Below are 21,313 nucleotides of genomic sequence, written 5' to 3' on the forward strand. Positions count from 1 at the left end.
CTCATCCACTGACACTCTGCTTTCCAGTTTGAGTTTTAATCCCCCTTTCCTCTTAAGTTTAGTGCTTGCTACAGGACTCTGGGCTGCTTCCCTGCAAAAATGCTGTTACCTCCTCTTATATTGGTGTTTAACTATTTTGCTGGGAACCTTGCTAATTCATTTTTTCATTTGTTTTAAACTCAGATTTTCCCATGTCCCCCATTTGTTTCAGCCTGGTCTCAAACTCTTGGGCATAATTCTCTTACCTCCGCCTTCTGATTAGCTGGGAATACAGCAAACCATGCCTGGTTCTGCTTTTCTTTGGAGATACTGGGGATTGAACTCGGGGCTTTTGCGCAGAGCTACATCCCCAGTCATTGTTTATTTTAAGCCAGGTTCTCACTAAGTCACAGAGTTTCCCAGGCTAGGCCGGAATTTGCAGTCCTGTCTAAGCTTCCCAGAGTCCTGGGATTACAGAGGGCACGATCAGCACCTAATTCATTCATAACTTCTTGGCTGTCTATCTGGATACATGGCACTTATGTAACTATTTAGTCCTGGAATGTTGAAGGTCATTGTTGAGTCCTTTCTTTCACCCACTCAATTCCACTACTTTTGCTCCTTCTGTCTCTTGAATATGCTTGAAAACACTTCTTATTTCCATGGGTGCTACTCTTACTCAAATTACTATCCAGACAATTACTTTATCAGGATAATTATAGTGCGTTCTGAACTGATTTCTCCTCCGCCTCTTCTTTTTCCTCCTCTTCCTTCTTTTCCTGTCTTCTTGAGACAGGGTCTTGCCTTGCAGTTCAGGCTGGTGTTGAGCTCACTTTGTAGGCCAGGCTGGTCTTGAACTTGCAACGATCCTCCCACCTCAGCCTTTCGAGAGCTGGGATTATAGGCACGAGCCACCATGGATTTTTCACAGCAGCATGCCATGAACAGATTTTATACAGCAGCAGCTAAAGCAATCTTTTAAGAACATGAGCACCATTAAGCCTCTGTCAATATGGAACTTTTCAGTGGCTTCCAATTGCATTTAGAATGAAATACCAACTTCTGTCTTCCAACAACCTCTCCAGCCTCTCCCACTTGCAATCAATCCTCCTTTTTCATTTGAGAATTAGCCAAGCTCTTTCTCATCTCATGGCCTGCGTGTTTGCTCTTCTCAGACTGGACAGTCCTGTTTTGGCCACTTCAGGTCTAGTTCCATCTAACCTTGGTCTAGTTTCATCTAACCTCTAGTTCCATTTCAACCTCAGTTGAAATGTCACCTCCACAGCTTTTTGTTGTTGTTGTTATTTTTCAGACGGGCCTCACGCTGCAGGTTGGGCTGGCCTTTAACTCACTTTGTAGCTCAGGCTGGTTTTGAATTTGCAACGATCCTCCTGCCTCAGCCTCCTGCTCTATAGCTTCTTTATCCACCGATTTATTCTTTTTTAGTGATAATTACAGAAAACTGTTAAAATTAAATTTTAAAAATTATACATTCAATGTGCCTATCCAGTTTTTCACCTTCTAGTGTTCATCTGTCTTATGGTTCAATGTGCCTCAGGCTCCAGGTGCAGACCTCTTCTTCCCTGACTGAAAAGGCCTCAGAAACATAGCTTCCTCACTCATGGGCAATGACCAATGAATCCTTAAGAATCAGGAGTTTTAATGGGCAACCAAGTCAGAAGAAAGCTTTCAGAGGGAGAGAGTAGGCAAAGAAGGCAGTCTATCTACTGTACACTAGCAAAAAGAGCTTTGTTATATTTGTATTATACCAAAATACCTGTAAGGTGGCCGTACTGTTCTGTATGTGTTTTCCCCGCCTCTGGGTGACCTAACTGATATGTTAATCAATGCTCTCCTCTGTAAAGAATTGTGAATCCCTGGGAACCTAGCCTAATTGATATGTTAACCATTGTTGCCCTCTACAAATAACAGATGTGGTGCTAAAATAAGCTAACAAAAGATTGTTAATTATTGCTAGACTTCTCTGTTCTCTGCTAAGGAAAACAAAGGTCTTCCTCATTAGCAGATTTCTTGATCCACGCCCATAACCCCTTAATTTGTAAACTGTGATATGTGCATAAAGGCTGCAAGTATGGAGGAGCGACACACAGCTTTTGCAATTTCCAACGGCACTGTGTTGCTGGGCCCAGGATAAAATAAATCTTCTCTGTGCTCCTAAGCCAAGCCATGATGGTCCTCTCCAAGTACCATCCTCTGCCTTAGAAAGGCTCATGTAGTGACGGGCCTTTGCCTAAATCACGCCACTGCTCACTCTGACGTTGCTCAGCATTTCTTAAAGTTCAGGGATGCACCATGGATTGAGTCCTGGGTTCACCAGTCAAAGATTTTGCATTGCCACAAATGCTCTGTTTGTAGGGGTTTCAGTTCATGGTCTGCAGGTTTCACAGCAGGACAGCACGGCAGAGGAGCGTGGCAGGAAAGACAATTCATGGCAAGGGCCATTTTATTCATGCTATAGTACTCTGGTTATTTCCTAGCATTTAGCACAAATATTTCATTATGCTATTCATCTGGTCACCTGTTTATTTCTAAAGGAGTTAATAAATGCAAGAATAAATAGTTGGAAATAATAGGATGCCACTTCCCATCCACTCAGTTAGCTTAAAATCAACAAAAGCAGCAATAAAAACAGGTAATAATAAATGTTGGCAAGGAATAGAGAAATTGAAACATCCATAACTGTTTTGAATGATGTAAAACAATGTTGCTGCTTTGGAAAACAGTCTCACAGTTCCTCACATGTGCCATGTGATCTAGCAGCTCTACCCCTAGGTATATAATATGACCAGGAGAAATGCAAAATGTCCACAATGAAACTTAGATTCTCGGGCTGGGGATTTAGCTCAGCGGCATAAGTGCCTGACTGGCAAGTGCGAGGTTGTGAGTTCAATCCCCAGTACCACATAAAAAAAAAGAAAAAGAAACTGAGATTCTAATAATCACAGGATCACTATTCTTAAGAGCTCTAATGTGGGAAAACCCAAGGTTAATCAACTACTAAATGGGTAAGTAAAAAAATTTTTTTGGATAAGTAAATTCGGGGGATTTTTGCTGTTGCTGTTGGTCTCTTTGAGACAGGATCTTGCTATGTAGGGCAGGTTGGCCTTGAACTTGCTTATGAAACCACAGCTGGCTTTGAACTCATGACCACCCTCCTGCCTCAGCTTCTCAATGCTGGAATCACAGGCATGTGTCACCATGCCTGGAAGTTTGGGAGAATTTTAAAACATTTCTTCAATTATTGGCTTATTATAAATTTGATACTATAAAAATTTACAGGTATCTTTTTGTATGGAATATCTGTATAGTAGAATATTATTTGATGATAAAAATAAATGAATCACTGTTACATGCTATAATATGGATGAACCATGAAAATATCATGCTCCACGGCAAAATCCAATGACAAAGGATCATATTTAAGATGCAATTGAAATACACAGTTCATGTTTAAACCTGAGCACAATGATTATACTAAGAGACACTCTGTAGAGTGCAACTTTCTGGGGAGGAACAACGCCATGGAGATTCCTGCTGCTAAGGGCCCCCAAGAAGGCGGGCTTGTGAGAACTGCAGGCATCCTCATCTCCCTGGTCACCGTCCCTGGCCTGGTGCAACTTCTGCCTCTTCCCCAAGGTAAACATAACCACGAAAGGTAATCATCTCGAATCAGTTCAGGACATTGGAGCAGACATGACAGCTAAAAACATAAAGAGGACCTCCCAATCTGCCTCAGAAAGTAGCAAGAATAAAGGGTAACTAGGTTCAAAGTGAGGGTGAGGACAGTAACACTTCGGTTCACTAACACCTCTGTTCGCAGACAATTCGGTTCGCAAACAGAGGTTTTGGCAAAATTTTGTTTCTGTCCTAAACTCTGCATTGGGTGACGAACATTACTGCGGCCTTTTCCACCCCATGAACACAAGGGTTGCCGTCTTCCCCAAAATCAGTTGAGTTCATGAACTGAGGCACCACTGTGTTTTGAAGGTGGCTTATCACAATGTGTGTTTTACTGGAATATTTTTTAAAACTTAAACCCACTGACTGTGTTTCTCTTTCCTTTTGAACCATGAATTGAACTCAGGACCTTGTGTTTGCCAGGCAAGTGCTGTGCCATTGAGCTCTATTTCTAACCCCAGACTATATTTTTAACCACTTTGTTGGCTTTGTTTTATTTATTTGTTTGTCTTTTTGAGACAGGGTTTTACAATGCAATGCAGGTTAGCCTTGAACTCACTTTGTGGTCCAAGCAACCTCAAACTTGCAGGTATCCTCCTGTCTCAGCCTTTTGACAGTGCTGAGATTACAGGCAGGTGCCACCACTCCTGGCCTAACTACATTTTTTATTATAATTTCATTTATGCAAAATGTGCAGAGGATATGCTTGAATGAATATGGACGTATATTTATTTTACTGTGGTTCACTACTGTGTCAGTCCCCTGCGGCTACTATCATAAACTTGATGGTTTAAACAACAGAAAATTTCCCCTTATAGTTCCAGAGGCTCGATGTCCAAGCTCAATACTTGAAACCAAGATGTCACGCAGGCCGATACTGTCTCTGGAGTCTCTTGGGAAGAGTATGTTTATTTGGCATAAACACATTCTGGCTCAGAAGGCTGCCAGCATTCCTTGGCCTGCAGCCACGAAACTCCACCTCTTTCATTACGATCACGCTGCTTTTTCCTCTTCTGTTTTCAAATAACCTCTGCCTCTCCTTTATAAACACACTTGTGGCTGCAGTAGGGTGACTCAGAAACCTCCCCCTTTAAACTCTGTCATCTGGACACATCAGGAAAGATACAAAATGTACAGATTCCAGGGGTTAGCACTCGGTATAGCTGAGTGACCCTTACTCAGCCTGTTACAGACACTCTCTACTTTCTTCTTCCTTAAACTGTATTATGTCATTTATTATTATAAAAAATAGATATTTGCTATAAAAAATTAGAATACACAGATAAGCAAAAGAAGGCTTTCAACTTCCTATGACCCGACTCCCCAAAGTAAGTGCTATTACTATTTTGGTGCAGGTTTTTTTTTTAAATGTAAATTTACACATAGGTTTTATTAAAAGTTAAAAATCCAACGGATAGCAGAGTCCCTGATCTCATTTCAGATAAATCCATCTCATTAGTTGGGTGACACCACTGACACTCCCCTAGAAAACCTAGAATGTACAAACTTATTTGAAGGGAAAGTTAGACACGCCTCTTTATTAACAGATGAATGCCAGAATTCATGTTCATTTCCTGGCTCTGTCTCTTGCCCTCCCTCCCCTCCCCCTCCCCCTTCCCTTCCCTCTTCTTCCCTCCCCTCCCCCTCTCTGTCTTTCTCTCTCTCTCTCTCTCTCTCTCTCTCTCTCTCTCTCTCTCTGTCTCCACTACTGGGTATTAAACCTTCAGCATTCTATCGCTGAGCCACATCATCAATCTTTTTTTAAATTTTAAAACAGGGGGCTGGGGGTTTAGCTCAGTGGCATAAGCGCCTCCCTTGCAAGCAGGTAGTCGTGAGTTTGATCCCTGGTACCAATAAAAACGAAAAAGACAAAAAAAATTTTTTTTTAAAACAGGGTCTCACTAAGTTGCTGACGCTGGCCTTGAACTTGTAATCCTCCTACCTCTGCTTCCCAAGTAGCTGAGCTTAAAGGCACAAGACCATGTCCCTCCAGAATGCTCTTCTTTTTTTGTCTTTTTCTTTTTTTTATCGGTACAGGGGATCAGGACCACGCACTTGCAAGGCAGGCATTATGCAGCTGAGCTAAATCCCCAGCCCCTAGAATGCTCTTTTTGAAACAAGAAGTTATGTAACATTAAAGTTACAGAGGAAAGAGTGCAGAAAAATGTCTTTCACAAGAGAATGGCAGGGAAGAGGTTTCTTCATTCCTGAAGTTGAGAAAACTGGCTTCCGATAGTTTGTGACCGCAATTTTTTTAATGATAGAACAGTCAATTTTTTTGGTTTTTATCTTTGTCTTTCTTTTTTTTGGTCCTGGGCCTCAAACTCACAACTGCGCACTTGCAAGGCAGGCGCTTTGCTGCTGAGCATAATCCCCAGCCCTTTATCTTTTGCTCAGTACATGTTTGCACTTCATGTTTCCGTTCCTTGTGTGCAGCTGGTGCATCCTGACACATCTTGATTCCTTTCCTCATCCCCCTTCCTCCCCTTCACTCCTCCCTCTTTCAGACCCATCCCTCTACTTCCTAGTTTTCATATTTTATTTTGCTCCTTATTTATAATTTGGGGTTCTCATATAGAGAAACTAATGCATATTTAAGCTTGAGTGTCTGCCTTATTTCTCGTACCATTATGGTCTCAGTGCGCATCCGTATTCTGACAAAGGACTCACTTAATGTTTTATGGCAGATTTGCATTCCACCGTGTGTAAAATGCCCGATTTTCTTTATCCATTCATCTGCTGATGGACACACAGGCTGCTTTCAAGGTTTAGATGTTATGAATTGTGCTGCTATAAACATGGGACTGCTTGTATCACTGTGGTGTGAGGTCTTTAACTCTTTTGGGAAGATACCGAGAAGGAGAACAGCTGAGTCAAATAAAATTCCTAGTTTAGTTTTTTGGCAAATTTCCATACCGATTTGCATAGCTGTGGTTCTACTAATTTACATTCTCACTAACAATGTAGAAGTGTTCCTTTTTTTCCCCACAGCCTTACCACCATTTTTTATTACCTGATTTCTTGATGATGGCCATTCTTTCTGGAGTAATACGGGATCTCGGTGTTGTGTTAATTTGCTTTTTTGTAATGACCAATGATAGGGAGCATTTCTTCAGGATTTTATTGGCCATTTGTATTTCTGTAAAATGTCATTCATTTCATTTGCCCAGTTCTTGATTGGGTCTTTTATTAGTAGGGGCCTAATTTCTTTGAATTCTTTATATAGTCTAGATATTAGTGCTTTGAGGAATAAGTGGAAAAATTTTTCCATTCTTTATAATATTTTTTTCAGTGTGTTGAACAACTGACACAAGAAATAGTTCAAAAAATCCTTGCCTATCTGCATGATTTTTAGAGTTTTATCTATTTTGTCTTCCAGCAGGGTTAAGTGTTTGTGTTCTAACATTTAAATCTTTGATTCATTTTGATTTTAGTGTACCACACTGAGAGATATGGGTCTAGATTCAATCCTCGGTATGTGGATGTCTGCTTTTCTCAATACCATTTATGAAAGAGAATATCTTTCCTCCACTGTGTGTTTTTGGCCCCGCTGTCTCAGATCGAGTAGCTGAATGTGTTTGGGGTTGTTTTGCACCCTCTCTTCTGTTTCACGGGCCCACATGTCTGTTTCTGGCACTGCAGTGCTGTCTCTGGCACTGCAGCTTTGTGGGACAGTGCAACTTCAAGTCCAGCACTGTGGAACTGTCTGCCTTGCTCTTTTTTGTCCAGGATTTCTTTTGATATTCTGAGTCTTTTCTGGTTTCATATGAATTTCAGGATTGTTTCTCCAGTTCTATATGGAGTGTTATTGATATTTTGATTGGAGTTGCAGTAAATCTTTATATCAATTTTGAAATTAAGGCTATTTTGATTGCATTGGTTCAGGAACATGGAATATCTTCCTAGTTTTTGATATCTTCATTGATTTCCTTTTTCAGTGTTTTCATTGTGGAGGTCTTTTATTTCCTTAGTTAGGTTAATTCCTAAGTACATATTCAGTTTGTCTTGGTGTCATCATGAATGTTATTATTTTTCCTAATTCCTTTCTCAGTGGCCTCATTGTTATTGTACAGGAACGCTATTGATTTTTGTGTATTGATTTTGTATCTAGCTGCATTGATTCTAAGAGACTTTTGGTGGATGCTTTTGGTCTTCTTTTTTATTTATTTATTTATTTATTTATTTTTATTATTGTGAAGGAACTAAAATACAACTGAACAAGACAAAATAAAGCCACTTGAGACAGTGCAGTGAAATTGGTACAGAACGTCACAGCAGGTTATGGGGATAACAATAACAGGTACCATAGTATATCTTGTTATCTTCACAATGGTTGCTCTTTAAATCAGGTATAGCAAAATCAAATGAATACAGAATATTATAGAACTTATCAAAACATAATATTGAATAGAGCAACACAATTAATCAGAACAATGCAAAATAGTGATAACAATATTTGCTTTGAAAGAGATGGTAGGAGGAAATCCCACCTATTTGCTGTATTGCATGTGGTCAGCCTCCCAAGAGATGCTCAGATCTTTGGCTCCCATTTGCTAATGTGTGTTGGGGGGATGTTTGATTTTTAGGCTCATGGTAGGCTCACGGCTGCTTACAGGGAGGCGAGCTGGTTGCTTGGTTTCCCAGTGCGCTAAGTTCCAATATGGCGCGGATCTCAGGAGATGCTGGATCTGTTTTTGGTCTTCTATGAAGAGTACCATGTCTTCTTGGAAATAGTGATAATTTGACTTTTTCCTTTCCTATACGGATCTCATTCATTTATTTATGTATTTTCCCAATTTCTCTTGCTAATGTTTTGAGTAATATGTTGAACAAGAGTGGTGATAGTGGACATTCTCGTCTTGTTCCTGATTTTAGAGTAAAAGCTTTCAGTTTTTCTTCACTTAATGTTAGCAGTAGATTTATCATATATCATAAATGGCTTTTATAAGATTAAGATAAGCTTGTCCTATATGTATTTTCTTCAGGGTTTTCATCACCAAACGGTGTTGGGTTTTGTCAAAGGCTTTCTCTTGTCTGTTGAGATGGCCACGTGATTTTTATCCTTGTTTCCGTTTATGTGCTGTATTACATTTATTGATCTTTGTGCATTGAACCATCCTTGCATCCTTGGGGTGAAGCCTATTTGCTCATGATTTATGATCTTTTTGATAATTCATTACATTCTCTGTTTGTTAGTATGTATATTTTTCTGTTAGTATCTTATTGAGGATTTTTAATTATATATATTTTAAGGAGATTGATCTCTAATGCTGTTTTTTTTAAAAATTGAATCCATGTCTGGTGTTAGAATCAGGGTAATGCTAGCTTGCAGGAATGACTTTGGAAGTACTCATTCCCTTTCAATTTAATTCCATTGAAGAGTTTGAGGAGCACTGGGGTTAGAATATCCCTGAGGTTTTTGTGGAATTCAGCAGCGAGTCCATCTGGACCTACATTTTCCTTAGTTGGTAGTTTTTTTTTTAAAGCCAGTCAAATTTAGCAGTGTGTGGGGGGTTGTATCCCAACTTTAGTGACACTAATGTTAATAAGTTCTGATAATCCACTACCATTGGACCAGCCTTAGTTAGTAGTTTTTATTATCATTTTTTTATTACTGCTTCATCACTTGCTATTGGATTATTCAAAATATTAAACATCTACTCTGTTCAGTTTTGGTGATTCCTAACTAGGAATCTATCCATTTCTTCTAAATTCTCCAACTTATTGGTGTACAGGTTTGCACAGTGTTGTTAATAATCTTTTGTACTTCAGCAGTGTTGTGACTTCGCCTTCTTCCTTTCTAATTGATTGGATTGCATGACCACAAGTGTTGAACGTGTACGTGCCGGTGTGACCTGTTAGCTGTTGTGTTCAGGAGCTTGTGCCTGCATATCGCCTGTGACATGAGCTGATACTGGTGATTTGTCAGCCTAGTGCTAACCTTGCCCAGAGTCTTGGTGACTGAGAGTACATATTTGCTGAAGTCTGCTGAGATTCAGGGAAGGAATGACCTTGCCTGACTTTGGCTGCAATAGCATTATGCTTCAACCAACTAAACCACGTATTCTTTCTCTCTCCCTCTCTCTCTCTGCCTGCTCTCTCTCTTGCTCCCCTCCCTCTCTTTCTTCCTTCCCTTCTTCCTTTCCTCTCTATCATAAGGGTATACATTTGGAGCAGGGCATGGTAGCACAGGCCTATAAGCCCAGCTACTCAGGAGGCTGAGGGAGGAGGATTACAAGTTTGAGGTCAGCCTGGGTAAATTAGTGAGACTGTGTTACAAAAATGTTAAAAAGTAATACAAATGGAGGAGATATAACTCGCTGGTAGCACTCCTGGATTGGATCCGAAGTACCCCCCCCAACATCATATATATATATATATATATATATTCCAAAATATGTTGCTTTATTTTTAGCTATGATAGGGTTATTGTATTATTGAGATGGGGGATTAGCAGGACTCTGAAGTAGCAGCCTGAGAGATAAAAGACAGGTAGATGCAATTTTTGGTGATAAGGGAAAAAGTAAACCAGACTATTGGTTAATCAAGCAAGCTGCTGTGGCCCTTGAGATGAGAAAATAAGATACACAGGCACACTGATGGAGACTGCTGGATACTAAGATGCCAACGGGCCTGACCGAGAACGGACCCTGAACTTCCAAACTCAGCTCTGCACTGTAACTAAATTCCACTCAACCCACAGACCCCACTTCTCCTTGAAAAAAATCATAAATAATGATGACAATCCTCTGAGACCTTATGAAAGTAAACTGCCTCTTTCATTCAAGGCTGCTCTGTCTGTAGTGTGGCCAGTTCTGCTGTGTCTTTCCCAGGCTGCTCTGCCCAGGGAGCTGCCTGCTTTGCATCTTAACTAACCTGCTTTGCTTATGGGCTACTCTGCTGTGCTTCTTTTCTGTTTTGTTTTGGTGCTGGGGATTGAACGCATGACCTTGTACTTGCCAGGCAGGTGCTTATGCCACTGAGCTAAACCCCAGCCTTGCACTTCTTTTCTGTAATAAACTTTCATTTTAATTTAATCATGCTGACCTGTGTATGATTTCCATCTTATGGGAGGTAATTAATCCCTGCCCAACTCCAGTGAATAAACAAAACACAAATGACTACATTCCTAGCTCTGTGTCTCAAGTCCCCATTCTTCCTAACTACTTATTTATGTTTCCTTTCTGTACTGGTAGTACATGTGTCTCAGCCACTCTTACTATGACTGGAAAAGAAAAGAAAAACTAAAAGACTCTTCAGCATTTCCCCTTTTTGCATCCTCTCCACTGACCAAATAAGGGCGGCCTGAGATCCGCAGGAGCAACAAGCCTTCCTGTGAAACGGGAAACAGAGAAGCATTTGGAGATGTATTTGGGTCATGTAAGAAGAGAGCAGTGGACTGCTCAGCCAGGTACTGTGTGTGTGAGAGGGGTGGGACTTAAAGTCTGTCTTTAGAGTCAAATACTACACTTTGGGTTCCCATAAAGTATGTTTCTGGAGGGTATTCATGCGAGAAATGCACTTTTGTGTGACCAGCTGGATTTGCCTGCGGGGAAGCTTTTATGTGTGGTTGATTGGGTGTTGGGGTTCACGGGGCTCTAAACTGATGTTTAAAGGTACATGGAGCCCAGAAGAGTCCATTCGTGTTGGAAAGTGAAGGAAGAGACTTTGAAAACACTTTTCGGGATTATAGAAAGGAAACTCATTCTGGATGCTAAGACTTCCTGTTGGAATCACAGATCAGAGCTGGGAAGGAGGAGGTGGCCTGCTTAGCTCATCCAATCCCCTGCACTGCTGCTGAGAAACCCCACATTTGAGGGGACATTTGAAGGAAACCAGTGTCTCTAGGACACCTATTTATGATACAGTCTTGCCACACATTATCTCACGTGATCTCTAGCACCCTCATTTAGAGGCAGAAAAGGGGACAGAGAGAGGTTCAGTGACTTGCCCCAGGTCACACTGCTGTAGACTTATAACACCTATAAGACTTATAGACTATAGACTTATAAGTCTATAAGACTTATAACATCTGGTAGACTGTCACTGCATTTAACACTTCCATGATACTCATAGTATTATTTGCAAGCATTCAGTGGTTTAAGCAACATTTATGTTCTTATAGTTCTGGAGACTGGAAGACCAAGACCTAGGTGGTGTCAGTTGGTTTCTCTAAGGCTGCTCCCCTGGCTTGTGGGCGGCTCCCTCCTAGACATGCCTTTCCTAGGTGTCTCCATTTGTGTATTTAGTTTTCCTCTGCTTTAAGGACTGCCCATACAAAGCCTCATTTTACTTGGATTATCTCTCAAAGGCCTGTCTTCAAATACAGTCTAATTCTGAGATTCTGGGGTTTAGAGCATCAACGCATGGATTTGAGTGGGAACATAATTCAGCCTGTCACAGTGGGATGTGGAGCTGCTGTCGTCCAAAGGAGAGCTAAGAGCCTTCTAGGCTAGAGCCTTTGTATAAGAAAGGAAGATAGGTCACACTCACTGACCATTTCCGTCCAGGTACTTTCATGTTTCACCCTTCCAATAGTTCTAGGAGGTGGCACATCAACATTTCCATAGAGAAAGCAAGACCCAAGAAGATCAAGTAACCTGTCTAGGGCCCCATCTAATGAGCTGCAGAGAGAGGCTAGCTCTGCAGAGCCAAAGTCAACACACTGTCCATTTCTATGTGCTTCCTCTCTGCTTCTGATTATGTAACTATTTCCTTTATTCTTCCACAAGTTGAAGAAATAAATCCAGATCAGTGTCCTGAGGAACTTTGGTTTTCTGTGGGGTTCATGTAACTATCTGTAAGGAAATAGTCCATTTTTAGAATTAGTTCTAAATACTCTTTACCTAGGTACAACTATAGGAAAAGGACTTTTCTCAGCCAATGCCATTATTTACTGGGTAGCTAGCTGTAGCTGGGAGAGGTGAAGTTGCTGAAGTCCAAGAAGCAAACAGGTCACAGCTCTGTTCTTAATACTAGCAAATAACTCTGCAGAGCCTGCGTGGATGCTGGTCTGCGGGTCAGTTTTAGTCTTGAGAGTAGTTGGTAACTAGTTAATGTGCTCTGACTTGGGTCCCTGCTCTAGTCATAGACTTTCTCCCTGTTAATAGAAAAATGCTTCCAGTATCCAGAGTAAACATATGGGCAGTTTCATTATTAGCTGAGACTGTTTCTTGATGATCCATGCAGAAATTTTCATTGATTATTTTAGCAGACAAGTGACCAGATGATCACCCTTTGGGTTTGTTGATTCTACATATGTGAATAGGAAGAACTTCTTGGCTTCTTCCTCTATCTTCTTCCTCTTTTTTCTGTTCTCATCTGAACTTTAACCTTGTCAGTGAAACATGCTTCATCTCAGGCCCTTTCCTTTGTGGTGGTAGAAAAGAAGAAAAAACATTAACAGTAGTTGCTGTTTGCTGAATTCTTTCTGTGTCAGGGACTCCCAGCTGGTCGGTGGTGGTGCTGGAATCTGAACCCAGTATTTTGTGAAAAGAAAAAAAACTTTTCTCGCAGGGATCCTTCTTATCCCACTTTCTCTGCCTAGAAATGACCTTTTCCTTTTTCTACCTTGTCTGTGTTACTTTTCTGTCGTTACTGGGACAAAATACCTGACACCCGAAGTTAAATCAGGAAAGATTTATTTAGCTCACAGTTTGTGGAGGTTTCAGTTCATAATCTGCTGGGTCCGAGGCAGGGTGGCGTGGCAGAGGGCAACAGGTGATGGTGCAGAAGACAGCAAAAGCCACAAGAGCAAAAATGGAGGAGTTCGGAGAGCAGACTTTTTCTGTCCCTTATATTGTAGGTAGGCCACACCTGCCCTAGGGTGAGTGTAGCACTCACACTCATAATCCCAGCGTTGGACCATGAATCAATCACAAATTCTAGACGCCTGCCCCCATGACTACTTGAGGCTTTGGGGGGACATCCAGACACAAACCATAACATACCCTATGCTTTAAGTTTCCTTCCAGTGCACAAGTCACTTCTTCCAGGCAGAACTATGCATCCTTAGAACAGATTTTCAAATGCCTATTTATCTTGATCCACAATAAGAAATACATTTTACAAAATAAATATGTTTTACATTAGTATCCAGGGCCAGGATACAAGAATATTTGTAATGAAAATTTAAGGAAAAAATACAGTGCTTCTGATACATTAGTTCTCTTCTGTATTTTAAACTATGTTGATTGCCTTATTAACACGGCCCACTATCATGAGTGGATCGTAGATTGGAAAACTTCCCTACGTGTGCTTTATTCCCTTCAACACCTTGTTGTGCTTTTTTCAGCCCAGAAGGCCTCTGGCTCTTCAGAGATAGTTAGGCCTACATCCTTGGGACACGGAAGACTAATTCTGCACCCTTCCATTAGTTTTCAGGCTCGAATGTAGAGCAGTTGGCCAGCATGCTTGATGCCATGGGTGTGACTCCTTTCATTGGAAATAATAAAGCTTTAAGAAACTTTAATTGTAGAAAAATACATACAACGTAGAGTTTGTCATCTTAAACTTTGTTTTTGGCAGTCCTGGGGACTCAGTTGAAACTTGTGCATGCTGGGCAAGCATGTGAACACTGACATCAGCAGACCTTTAAAAATTTATTTTTCATATTTTAAGACAGGATCTTTCTAAGTTGCCCAGACTAGGCTAAAACTTGTGATTCTCTTGCCTCAGCCTCTCCAGGAGCTGGAGTTACCAGTGTGTGCAGTCCCACGGGGTATATAGGTTCACAGTGTACACTCATTTAGGACTTTCTCATCTTGCAAAATTAAAACTCTGTACTCACTAAACAACAGCTCCTCCCCTCAGTCCCTCGCGACCACTATTCTATTTTGTTGCTATTATTTTGACTCCTGGGGCTGGGGATTTAGCTCAGTAACACAAGAGCCTGCTTCGCAAGTGTGAGGTCACGAGTTCTATCCCTGGTACCAAATAATAATAATAATAATAAAATAGTAATTTGACTCCTGTAGGTAGCTCCCCATACAAGTGGGAGCACTCAGGTGTTGGTTTTCAGTTTTTTTCAGCTTATAATTTGTTAGGCTAGATAACAAATCCTGTCTCCTCACTTTGCATCTGCTTCCGGGATTGCTCCTATTCCCAGTGGCACATAGGACAAAATACAAACGTTCCACCCTGGCCTACGAGCTTTTCTGTAGATTCTTCTCTTTTGTACCCTGGCCACATATTACCTTCTCTGTCTCCTCAGTTCCTCATGTCTCTGGTCTCATATCTTTGCTAATTTTCTCCCTGTCATTTTGGGAGACTTTTTATCTCAGTGCCTCTGCCTCTCTCCTACCCAAACCGTCTGACTTTATTTTACTTTTCCTCTTTGCAGAATTAAAACTCTGTACTCATTAAACAATGTCCATAAACTATACATCCTTAGAAAACTCATCTTCAAATGTCTGGTCCATATTGCCCTTTCCTGGATCAACTAGGGAGAACTTATCCTCTGTATCATTCTTTTTGGCAATTTCTCCTACCATCTTTTCCCATCTAATTGAGTTTCCCTCCTCCCTCTGACCAGCATCAGTGTTAAATAACTTTGAGGAGATGGACAAAGTCCCCCCGAAGCATGATCTAGACTCTAGGCCAGAAGTCCGGCCGCCTGGGTTGTCTTTAGAGTTTGATCGTAAATAGTGAGTGGCTTGAGAAAGCTTTCATCTGGTTCAGGCCATGATTTTCTCACTTTAAAGGGGAGTGTTGACTGGGTAATTGCTCCAGTCTTTTTGATTGTTGTGTTTTGTTAGTTTTATAGAATGAAGAATGATTTTGCAGAAATACGAGCACAATATTGGGATAGTCTTCGTGGCCATCTGTAAATGATATCTTCTACCAAGATATAGAAAGGCGGAAAGCTTTTATTCAGGACTAGTAAGTATATTACAAGCAACCGCTGCCTAATGATACAGTGTGGTACCAAATATTGATTATATTAAATGGAAAATCAATTCATGCTTTCATCAGTGTACTGGTGGGATTATCTACAAATATTCTGCATTTGGGAGGAGCTTATTTACAAATATGGTAGCCTGTGGTAAACAGTGGAACCACAGATGTGCTAGAACTCACACAAAGGTGACCAGGCTGTCTTACGCTGTTCCATCGCCTGTTCATATTCTTCTATCCAGACAGCAGGGAGCTGTACTGAGATCGTAGTGTAGAAACAGTACAGGTCTAAGTAGCACCCAAAATTAATGCTCTTCAACTTGATGACCAGAAGGGTAGAGCTGTGCTATCCAGTGTGGCAGTCAGTCACCATGTGTGCCTGTTTACCATGCCTTTGAATGCATTAGATTATAATTTAATGTAAAGCTCAGGTGCACAACTACTCTAGCCCATTTCAGGTGCTCACGAGCAGATGTGGCCTATCCAGGTCCGACAGTGAAAAGACAGGATACGGTCATCATCTCAGAGAGCTCTGCTGTAAAGTGCTGGTCTAGACCAAGATGTTCTGCAAGGAGGGAAGAATGGATAAATGAGCAGTATCCTTTTTTTTTTTTATCGGTACTGGGGATCGAACTCACAACCGTGTGCTTGCAAGGCAGGCGCTTATGCTGCTGAGCTAAATCCCCAGCCCCTTTTCCTTTGGTTTTTTGACACAAGGTCTCGAAATATAATTCAGGCAGGCCTTGAACTCACTAGCTCAGGCTGGTCTTCAGCTTGCTGTGATCCTCCTGTCTCAGCCACCCTGAATGCTGGGCTTAGAGGTGTATGTCACCACACTCAGCAGTTTTCCTTTCCAAGTTTATGGCATGTCCATAACTGAAAATGGACCAAAAAGGAAAAAAAAAATGCACAACTCTAATGCTCTGACAACATATATATTTTATGTAAGTAAATATGTTGGCAAAGATGGTGGCCAGACTAGACTATACATTTATCAGTATTCAATAAGCTACCCACTTAAAAATAAATGTACATAGGTCAGGGGTTTAGCTCAGCAGCATAAGTACCCGCCTGGCAAGTACAAGGTCGTGAGTTTGATCCCTCGTACCAAAAAATAAAGAAATAAATAAATGTACTTAATTCATGTAAATTTTCTTTCAGTTAAAGAAGACTTTTAGAGCCTCTCAAGTGGATAACTCAAGGCTGTAAACCTAACTTGTTCTTTTTCTTTTTTGGTACCAGTAATTGAACTCACGACCTCCAGTTGCCAGGCAGGTGCTTAAGCCACTGAGCTAAATCCCCGGCCCCACGCTGTCCTTTTCTTCCACAATTCAGCACATCTGAATTGGGAGCCCACTACAGTATGAGCTGTGAGATAAGCCTTAAGGTGCAATGCCACGTCTCCTAAGATCTAGTCAAAGGACAGATGTTAATCTAATTATCAAACAGGTAAACGTCATCGTTACAACTGTAATGCATGCATTTCCTCCTATCTCCTCAGTGGATTTCATAAAGGAAAACAGTAAAATCCTCATCCAAAGGATGGGCATGGCTGTTATAAAGCAAATTGTGGATGAGCTATTTGTGTGGAACGTTCTGAATAGTGAAGAAATCAGCATCATTTGCTGTGAGAAGGTGGAGCAGGATGCAGCCCGTGGGATCATCCATATGATTTTAAAGAAGGGCTCGGAGTCCTGTAACCTCTTTCTTAAATCCCTCGAGAAGTGTGACTACGCTCTCTTTCAGGATCTGAGTGGACAAAGTAAGTATCAGTTCACTTGCATGCATTTCTCCAGACAGAATAAATCATGAAGAGGATCCATAATCTAGTGATAGAAGCTCTTCCCTCTTCCCACTACCTAGCACTGGGCTTTGATTCATGCTAAGGGAAACATTTATTAGATCACTTGGCAGCAAAGCCAAATAACGCAGGGCCAAGGAACAAAGACTTAGCAGTGTCTCTCTTCTGAATATGCCTGGACTACACAAACCCTCGAGTTAACATTCTCGAGTCTGCTGTGACCCAAGCTCAGTGATGGAAGTGCCCGCCTGACTCAGGGACAGTGACTCTGTTTTTCAGGAAATGGTAGTTTAGTTTTCATTACTTCCAACTAGTAAATTATGTCACTATAGATTAGGGCTTGAGCTGCTGAAAAGTACCGCTAACCATCTTTACCAGTCAAATCTTGTGCTTGCCTTAACCCGAAGGCAGCTGATTGATAACAGCTCCTCCTGTAACAGCTCCTCCTGTTACCAATTAGCTGCTGTCAGAGTTGGTGGCGAAAAGGCAAAAGGACAAAGAGAGGGAAAGGGTTCAAAAGGAAAAGCAGGAATAGATCCGCGGAGCCCTTGGTGCCCGCTCAGAACCGGGCAAGGAAATTAAAGTCACAGCAGTGGCTTCTCAGAGTGTCTTCTCTGCCTGTCCCCCGACCTCCAGGCTTTGAGGAGACGCAGAATTATGACTTCTGTCAATCACTTCTTCTCTAACAGGTCTTTTCCAACAGATACCAGAAGGAGACTTAGATGATTTGGCTCAGGATTTAAAGATCTTGTACCAGACTCCATCTTTTCTGAACTTCTATCCCCTGGGGAAAGATTTTGACATAATTTTTAATTTGAAAAGCATCTTCACAGAACCGGTCCTGTGGAGGAAGGACCAACACCATCACCACGTGGAGCAGCTGACCCTGAATGGCCTGCTGGAGACCCTTCAGAACCCCTGCATCATCGAAGGGGAATCCGGCAAAGGCAAGACCACCCTGCTCCAGAGAATCGCCATGCTCTGGGCCTCCGGGACGTGCAGGACTCTGACCAAGTTCAAATTTGTCTTCTTCCTCCGTCTGAGCAGAGCCCAGGGTGGACTCTTCGAAACCCTGTGTGACCAGCTGTTGGATGTACCTGACACGCTTGGGAGACAGACTTTCAAAAGCATGCTGCTCAAGCTACAGCAGAGGGTTCTTTTTCTCCTTGATGGCTACAATGAATTCGAGCCCCAGAACTGCCCAGAAATTGAAGCCCTGATAAAGGAAAACCACCGCTTCAAGAACATGGTCATTGTCACCACCACCACCGAGTCTCTGAGACACATAAGGCAGTTTGGTGCCCAGATCATTGAGGTGGGGGATATGACAGAGAACAGTGCCCAGGTTCTCATCCGAGAGGTGCTGATCAAGGAGCTTGCAGAAGGCCTGCTGCTCCAGATTAAGAGCTCCAGGTCCTTGAGGAATCTGATGAAGACCCCTCTCTTTGTGATCATCACTTGTATAATCCAGATGGGCGAAAATGAGTTCCACGCTCACACACAAACCACCCTCTTCCGGACCTTCTATGATCTGCTGATTCATAAAAATAAGCACAAACACAGAGGCGCCACGGCAGTAGACTTCTCTAGGAGTCTGGAGCACTGCGGGGACCTGGCCCTGGAGGGCGTGTTCTCCCACAGGTTTGACTTTGAGCTGGAGGATGTGTCCTGTGTGAACGAGGATGTCCTGGTGACAACTGGACTCCTCTGTAAACACACAGCTCAAAGGTTCAAGCCGAAGTATAAATTCTTTCACAACTCCTTTCAGGAGTACGTAGCAGGACGCAGGCTCAGCGGTTTATTGACGTCTCCTGAGCCAGAGGAGGTGGCCAAGGGGAACGCGTACTTGCAGAAGATGGTTTGCATTTCGGATATCACCTCCTTGTACAGCAACCTGCTGCTGTACACATGCGGGTCGTCTGCTGCAGCCACCAGGGCTGTTCTGAGGCACCTCACCGGGGTGTGTCAGCACGGCAGCCTGGATGGGCTTTCCGTTACCAGGAGGCCGCTCTGGAGGCAGGCATCTATCCAGAGCATGAACAACACCACTGACCAAGAGATTCTAAAAGCCATCAACATCAATTCCTTTGCAGAGTGTGGCATCAATTTATTCCAAGAGAGTGTATCCAAATCAACCCTGAGCCACGAATTTGAAACTTTCTTTCATGGTAAAAGTTTGTATATCAACTCAGAGAACATCCCCGATTACTTATTTGACTTCTTTGAATGTCTGCCTAATTGCGCAAGTGCCCTGAACCTCATTAAGCTGGACTTCTACGGAGGAGCCTTGGCTTCCCGGGACAAGGCCACTGCCGAGGGGTCCTCCGAAACCTACATTCCCAACAGGGCTGTGTCTTTGTTCTTCAACTGGAAGCAGGAATTCCAGACTCTGGAGGTCATACTCCGGGACTTCAGCAAGTTAAATAAGAAAGATATCAAGTATCTGGGAAAGATCTTCAGCTCAGCCACTAGCCTCAGACTGTACATTAAGAGGTGTGCTGGTGTGGCCGGGACCCTCAGCTCGGTGCTCGGCAGCTGTAAGAACATTCACTCCCTCATGGTGGACTCCAGCCCTCTCACTGTGGAGGACGAGCAGTATATTGCCTCTGTGACCAACCTGACAACTCTGAGTATTCATAACCTCCACACTCAACGCCCACCAGGTACTGTGCACCTCACAGGTTACACTCTGTCCAGATGGGCTGGATACTCTGGAAATATAAGATAGCAGGTAGTTCTGTTCTAAAATTTCTAGCTGAGCGTGGTGGCACATGCCTGTAATCCTTTCCAGTACTTGGAAGGCTGAAGCAAGAGGATCGCCATTAGTTCAAGGACAGCCTGGGCTACGTAGTGAGAAATCCTGTCTCAAAAAGACAAAAACAAACTATATGCTCGCTCTCTCTCTCTCTCTCTCTCTCTCTCTCTCTCTCTCTCTCACTCTGTGTTAAAGGTTATGTAATACACACACACACACACACACTTGATTCTTGGTACCAAAGGAAAGATATATTTTTATACAGCATACAATTGCATTATATATCAGCAAACTTGTCTTTAGCAAACTTTTCCTCATCAGCCTGTCTGTCTGTCTCTACCCAACACTGCTGTCTCTCTGCCAAGCAGCACCTGCCCTGCCTCAAGTCTTGGAGGAAATGCAGCCTGTAACATAATCTCCTCCAGCAGCGAGCGGCTACTTGTGTTCCAGCTTCTCATCTGAGAACTGTACCATGTATCCTGCCCCTAGCTTTTCCTTAAGTAGTGTTCACTTAGAAAACGGATTTTGGTACTAGACATTGTCTAACACGAAGAGATTTCAGACGTTAGGGACAGGCATCTGCGGACGATGTTTTCAGATGAAGAAGAGTCTTCCCTAAATTCCCGAGTGATATCAAAGGTGTCTGTCCTCTGCCCAGCTGCATGGTGGCACTGTGCTTGGCAGGAAGCTTGTTATTTAGCTGCTGAGCTGTACCAATCTGGAGTTCATTTCTGTCCTAAAGCATCTCCTGTCCTGATCTTCCTTACTTGCTCCTCCAAGGAGAAATTTTCTATAAAGTGAAGAATCTAGGAGCTTTCATACTGATCATTTTTCCCTGCCCCAGCTGAATGGAGGGCTCCCTTCGAGAGGACTCTGGATCTCACCCAGACTTAGCAGTCTGCCTTATGTGTCTGGCAGCCTGCTTCCCCGTGGCAGCTGTTACTTTATACAGCTCTTGTAAAGTTATCATCCATGTGCTGAATTTGGCTTACATGGTATTTAGAATGCTTTAAAGTATTTAAAACTAATATCTATTTTTCCATTGACACAGTAATTGTAAGATTTCTGGAGTAAATCACTTCAATATGTGTATATGAATGTGTAATTAGAATTTTTAAATGTTCGCCAAGACTTTGCTCTTAATTCTTAATATTTAATTTATTCAGGGGAGTAATATACTTACA

General features: G+C 42.2%; 1 protein-coding gene across 4 annotated transcripts in view; it reads left to right on the top strand.

The window, feature by feature from the left end:
* The first annotated feature begins 10,854 nt into the window (after nucleotides 1-10,854).
* Nucleotides 10,855-21,313, top strand: part of Nlrc4 (NLR family CARD domain containing 4) — a 28,012-nt gene continuing 17,553 nt past the window's right edge. Inside the window, exons 1-4 of one of the 4 annotated variants that reach the window (XM_063230156.1) lie at nucleotides 10,855-11,089; nucleotides 15,435-15,558; nucleotides 17,075-17,335; nucleotides 18,064-20,037. In XM_063230156.1, coding sequence (XP_063086226.1) covers nucleotide 15,558; nucleotides 17,075-17,335; nucleotides 18,064-20,037 — 2,236 coding nt within the window. In that variant the 5' untranslated portion in view covers nucleotides 10,855-11,089; nucleotides 15,435-15,557. Of the gene's footprint in view, nucleotides 11,090-15,434; nucleotides 15,559-17,074; nucleotides 17,336-18,063; nucleotides 20,038-21,313 lie in introns of those variants that run through there. The other 3 variants (XM_013156023.3, XM_063230151.1, XM_063230157.1) reach the window with 3 other exon arrangements.

This window comes from Cavia porcellus, unplaced genomic scaffold (assembly GCF_034190915.1).
Source record: "Cavia porcellus strain 051 isolate PalLab524CR breed Dunkin Hartley unplaced genomic scaffold, mCavPor4.1 scaffold_1, whole genome shotgun sequence".
NCBI classification, from domain to species: Eukaryota; Metazoa; Chordata; class Mammalia; order Rodentia; family Caviidae; genus Cavia; species Cavia porcellus.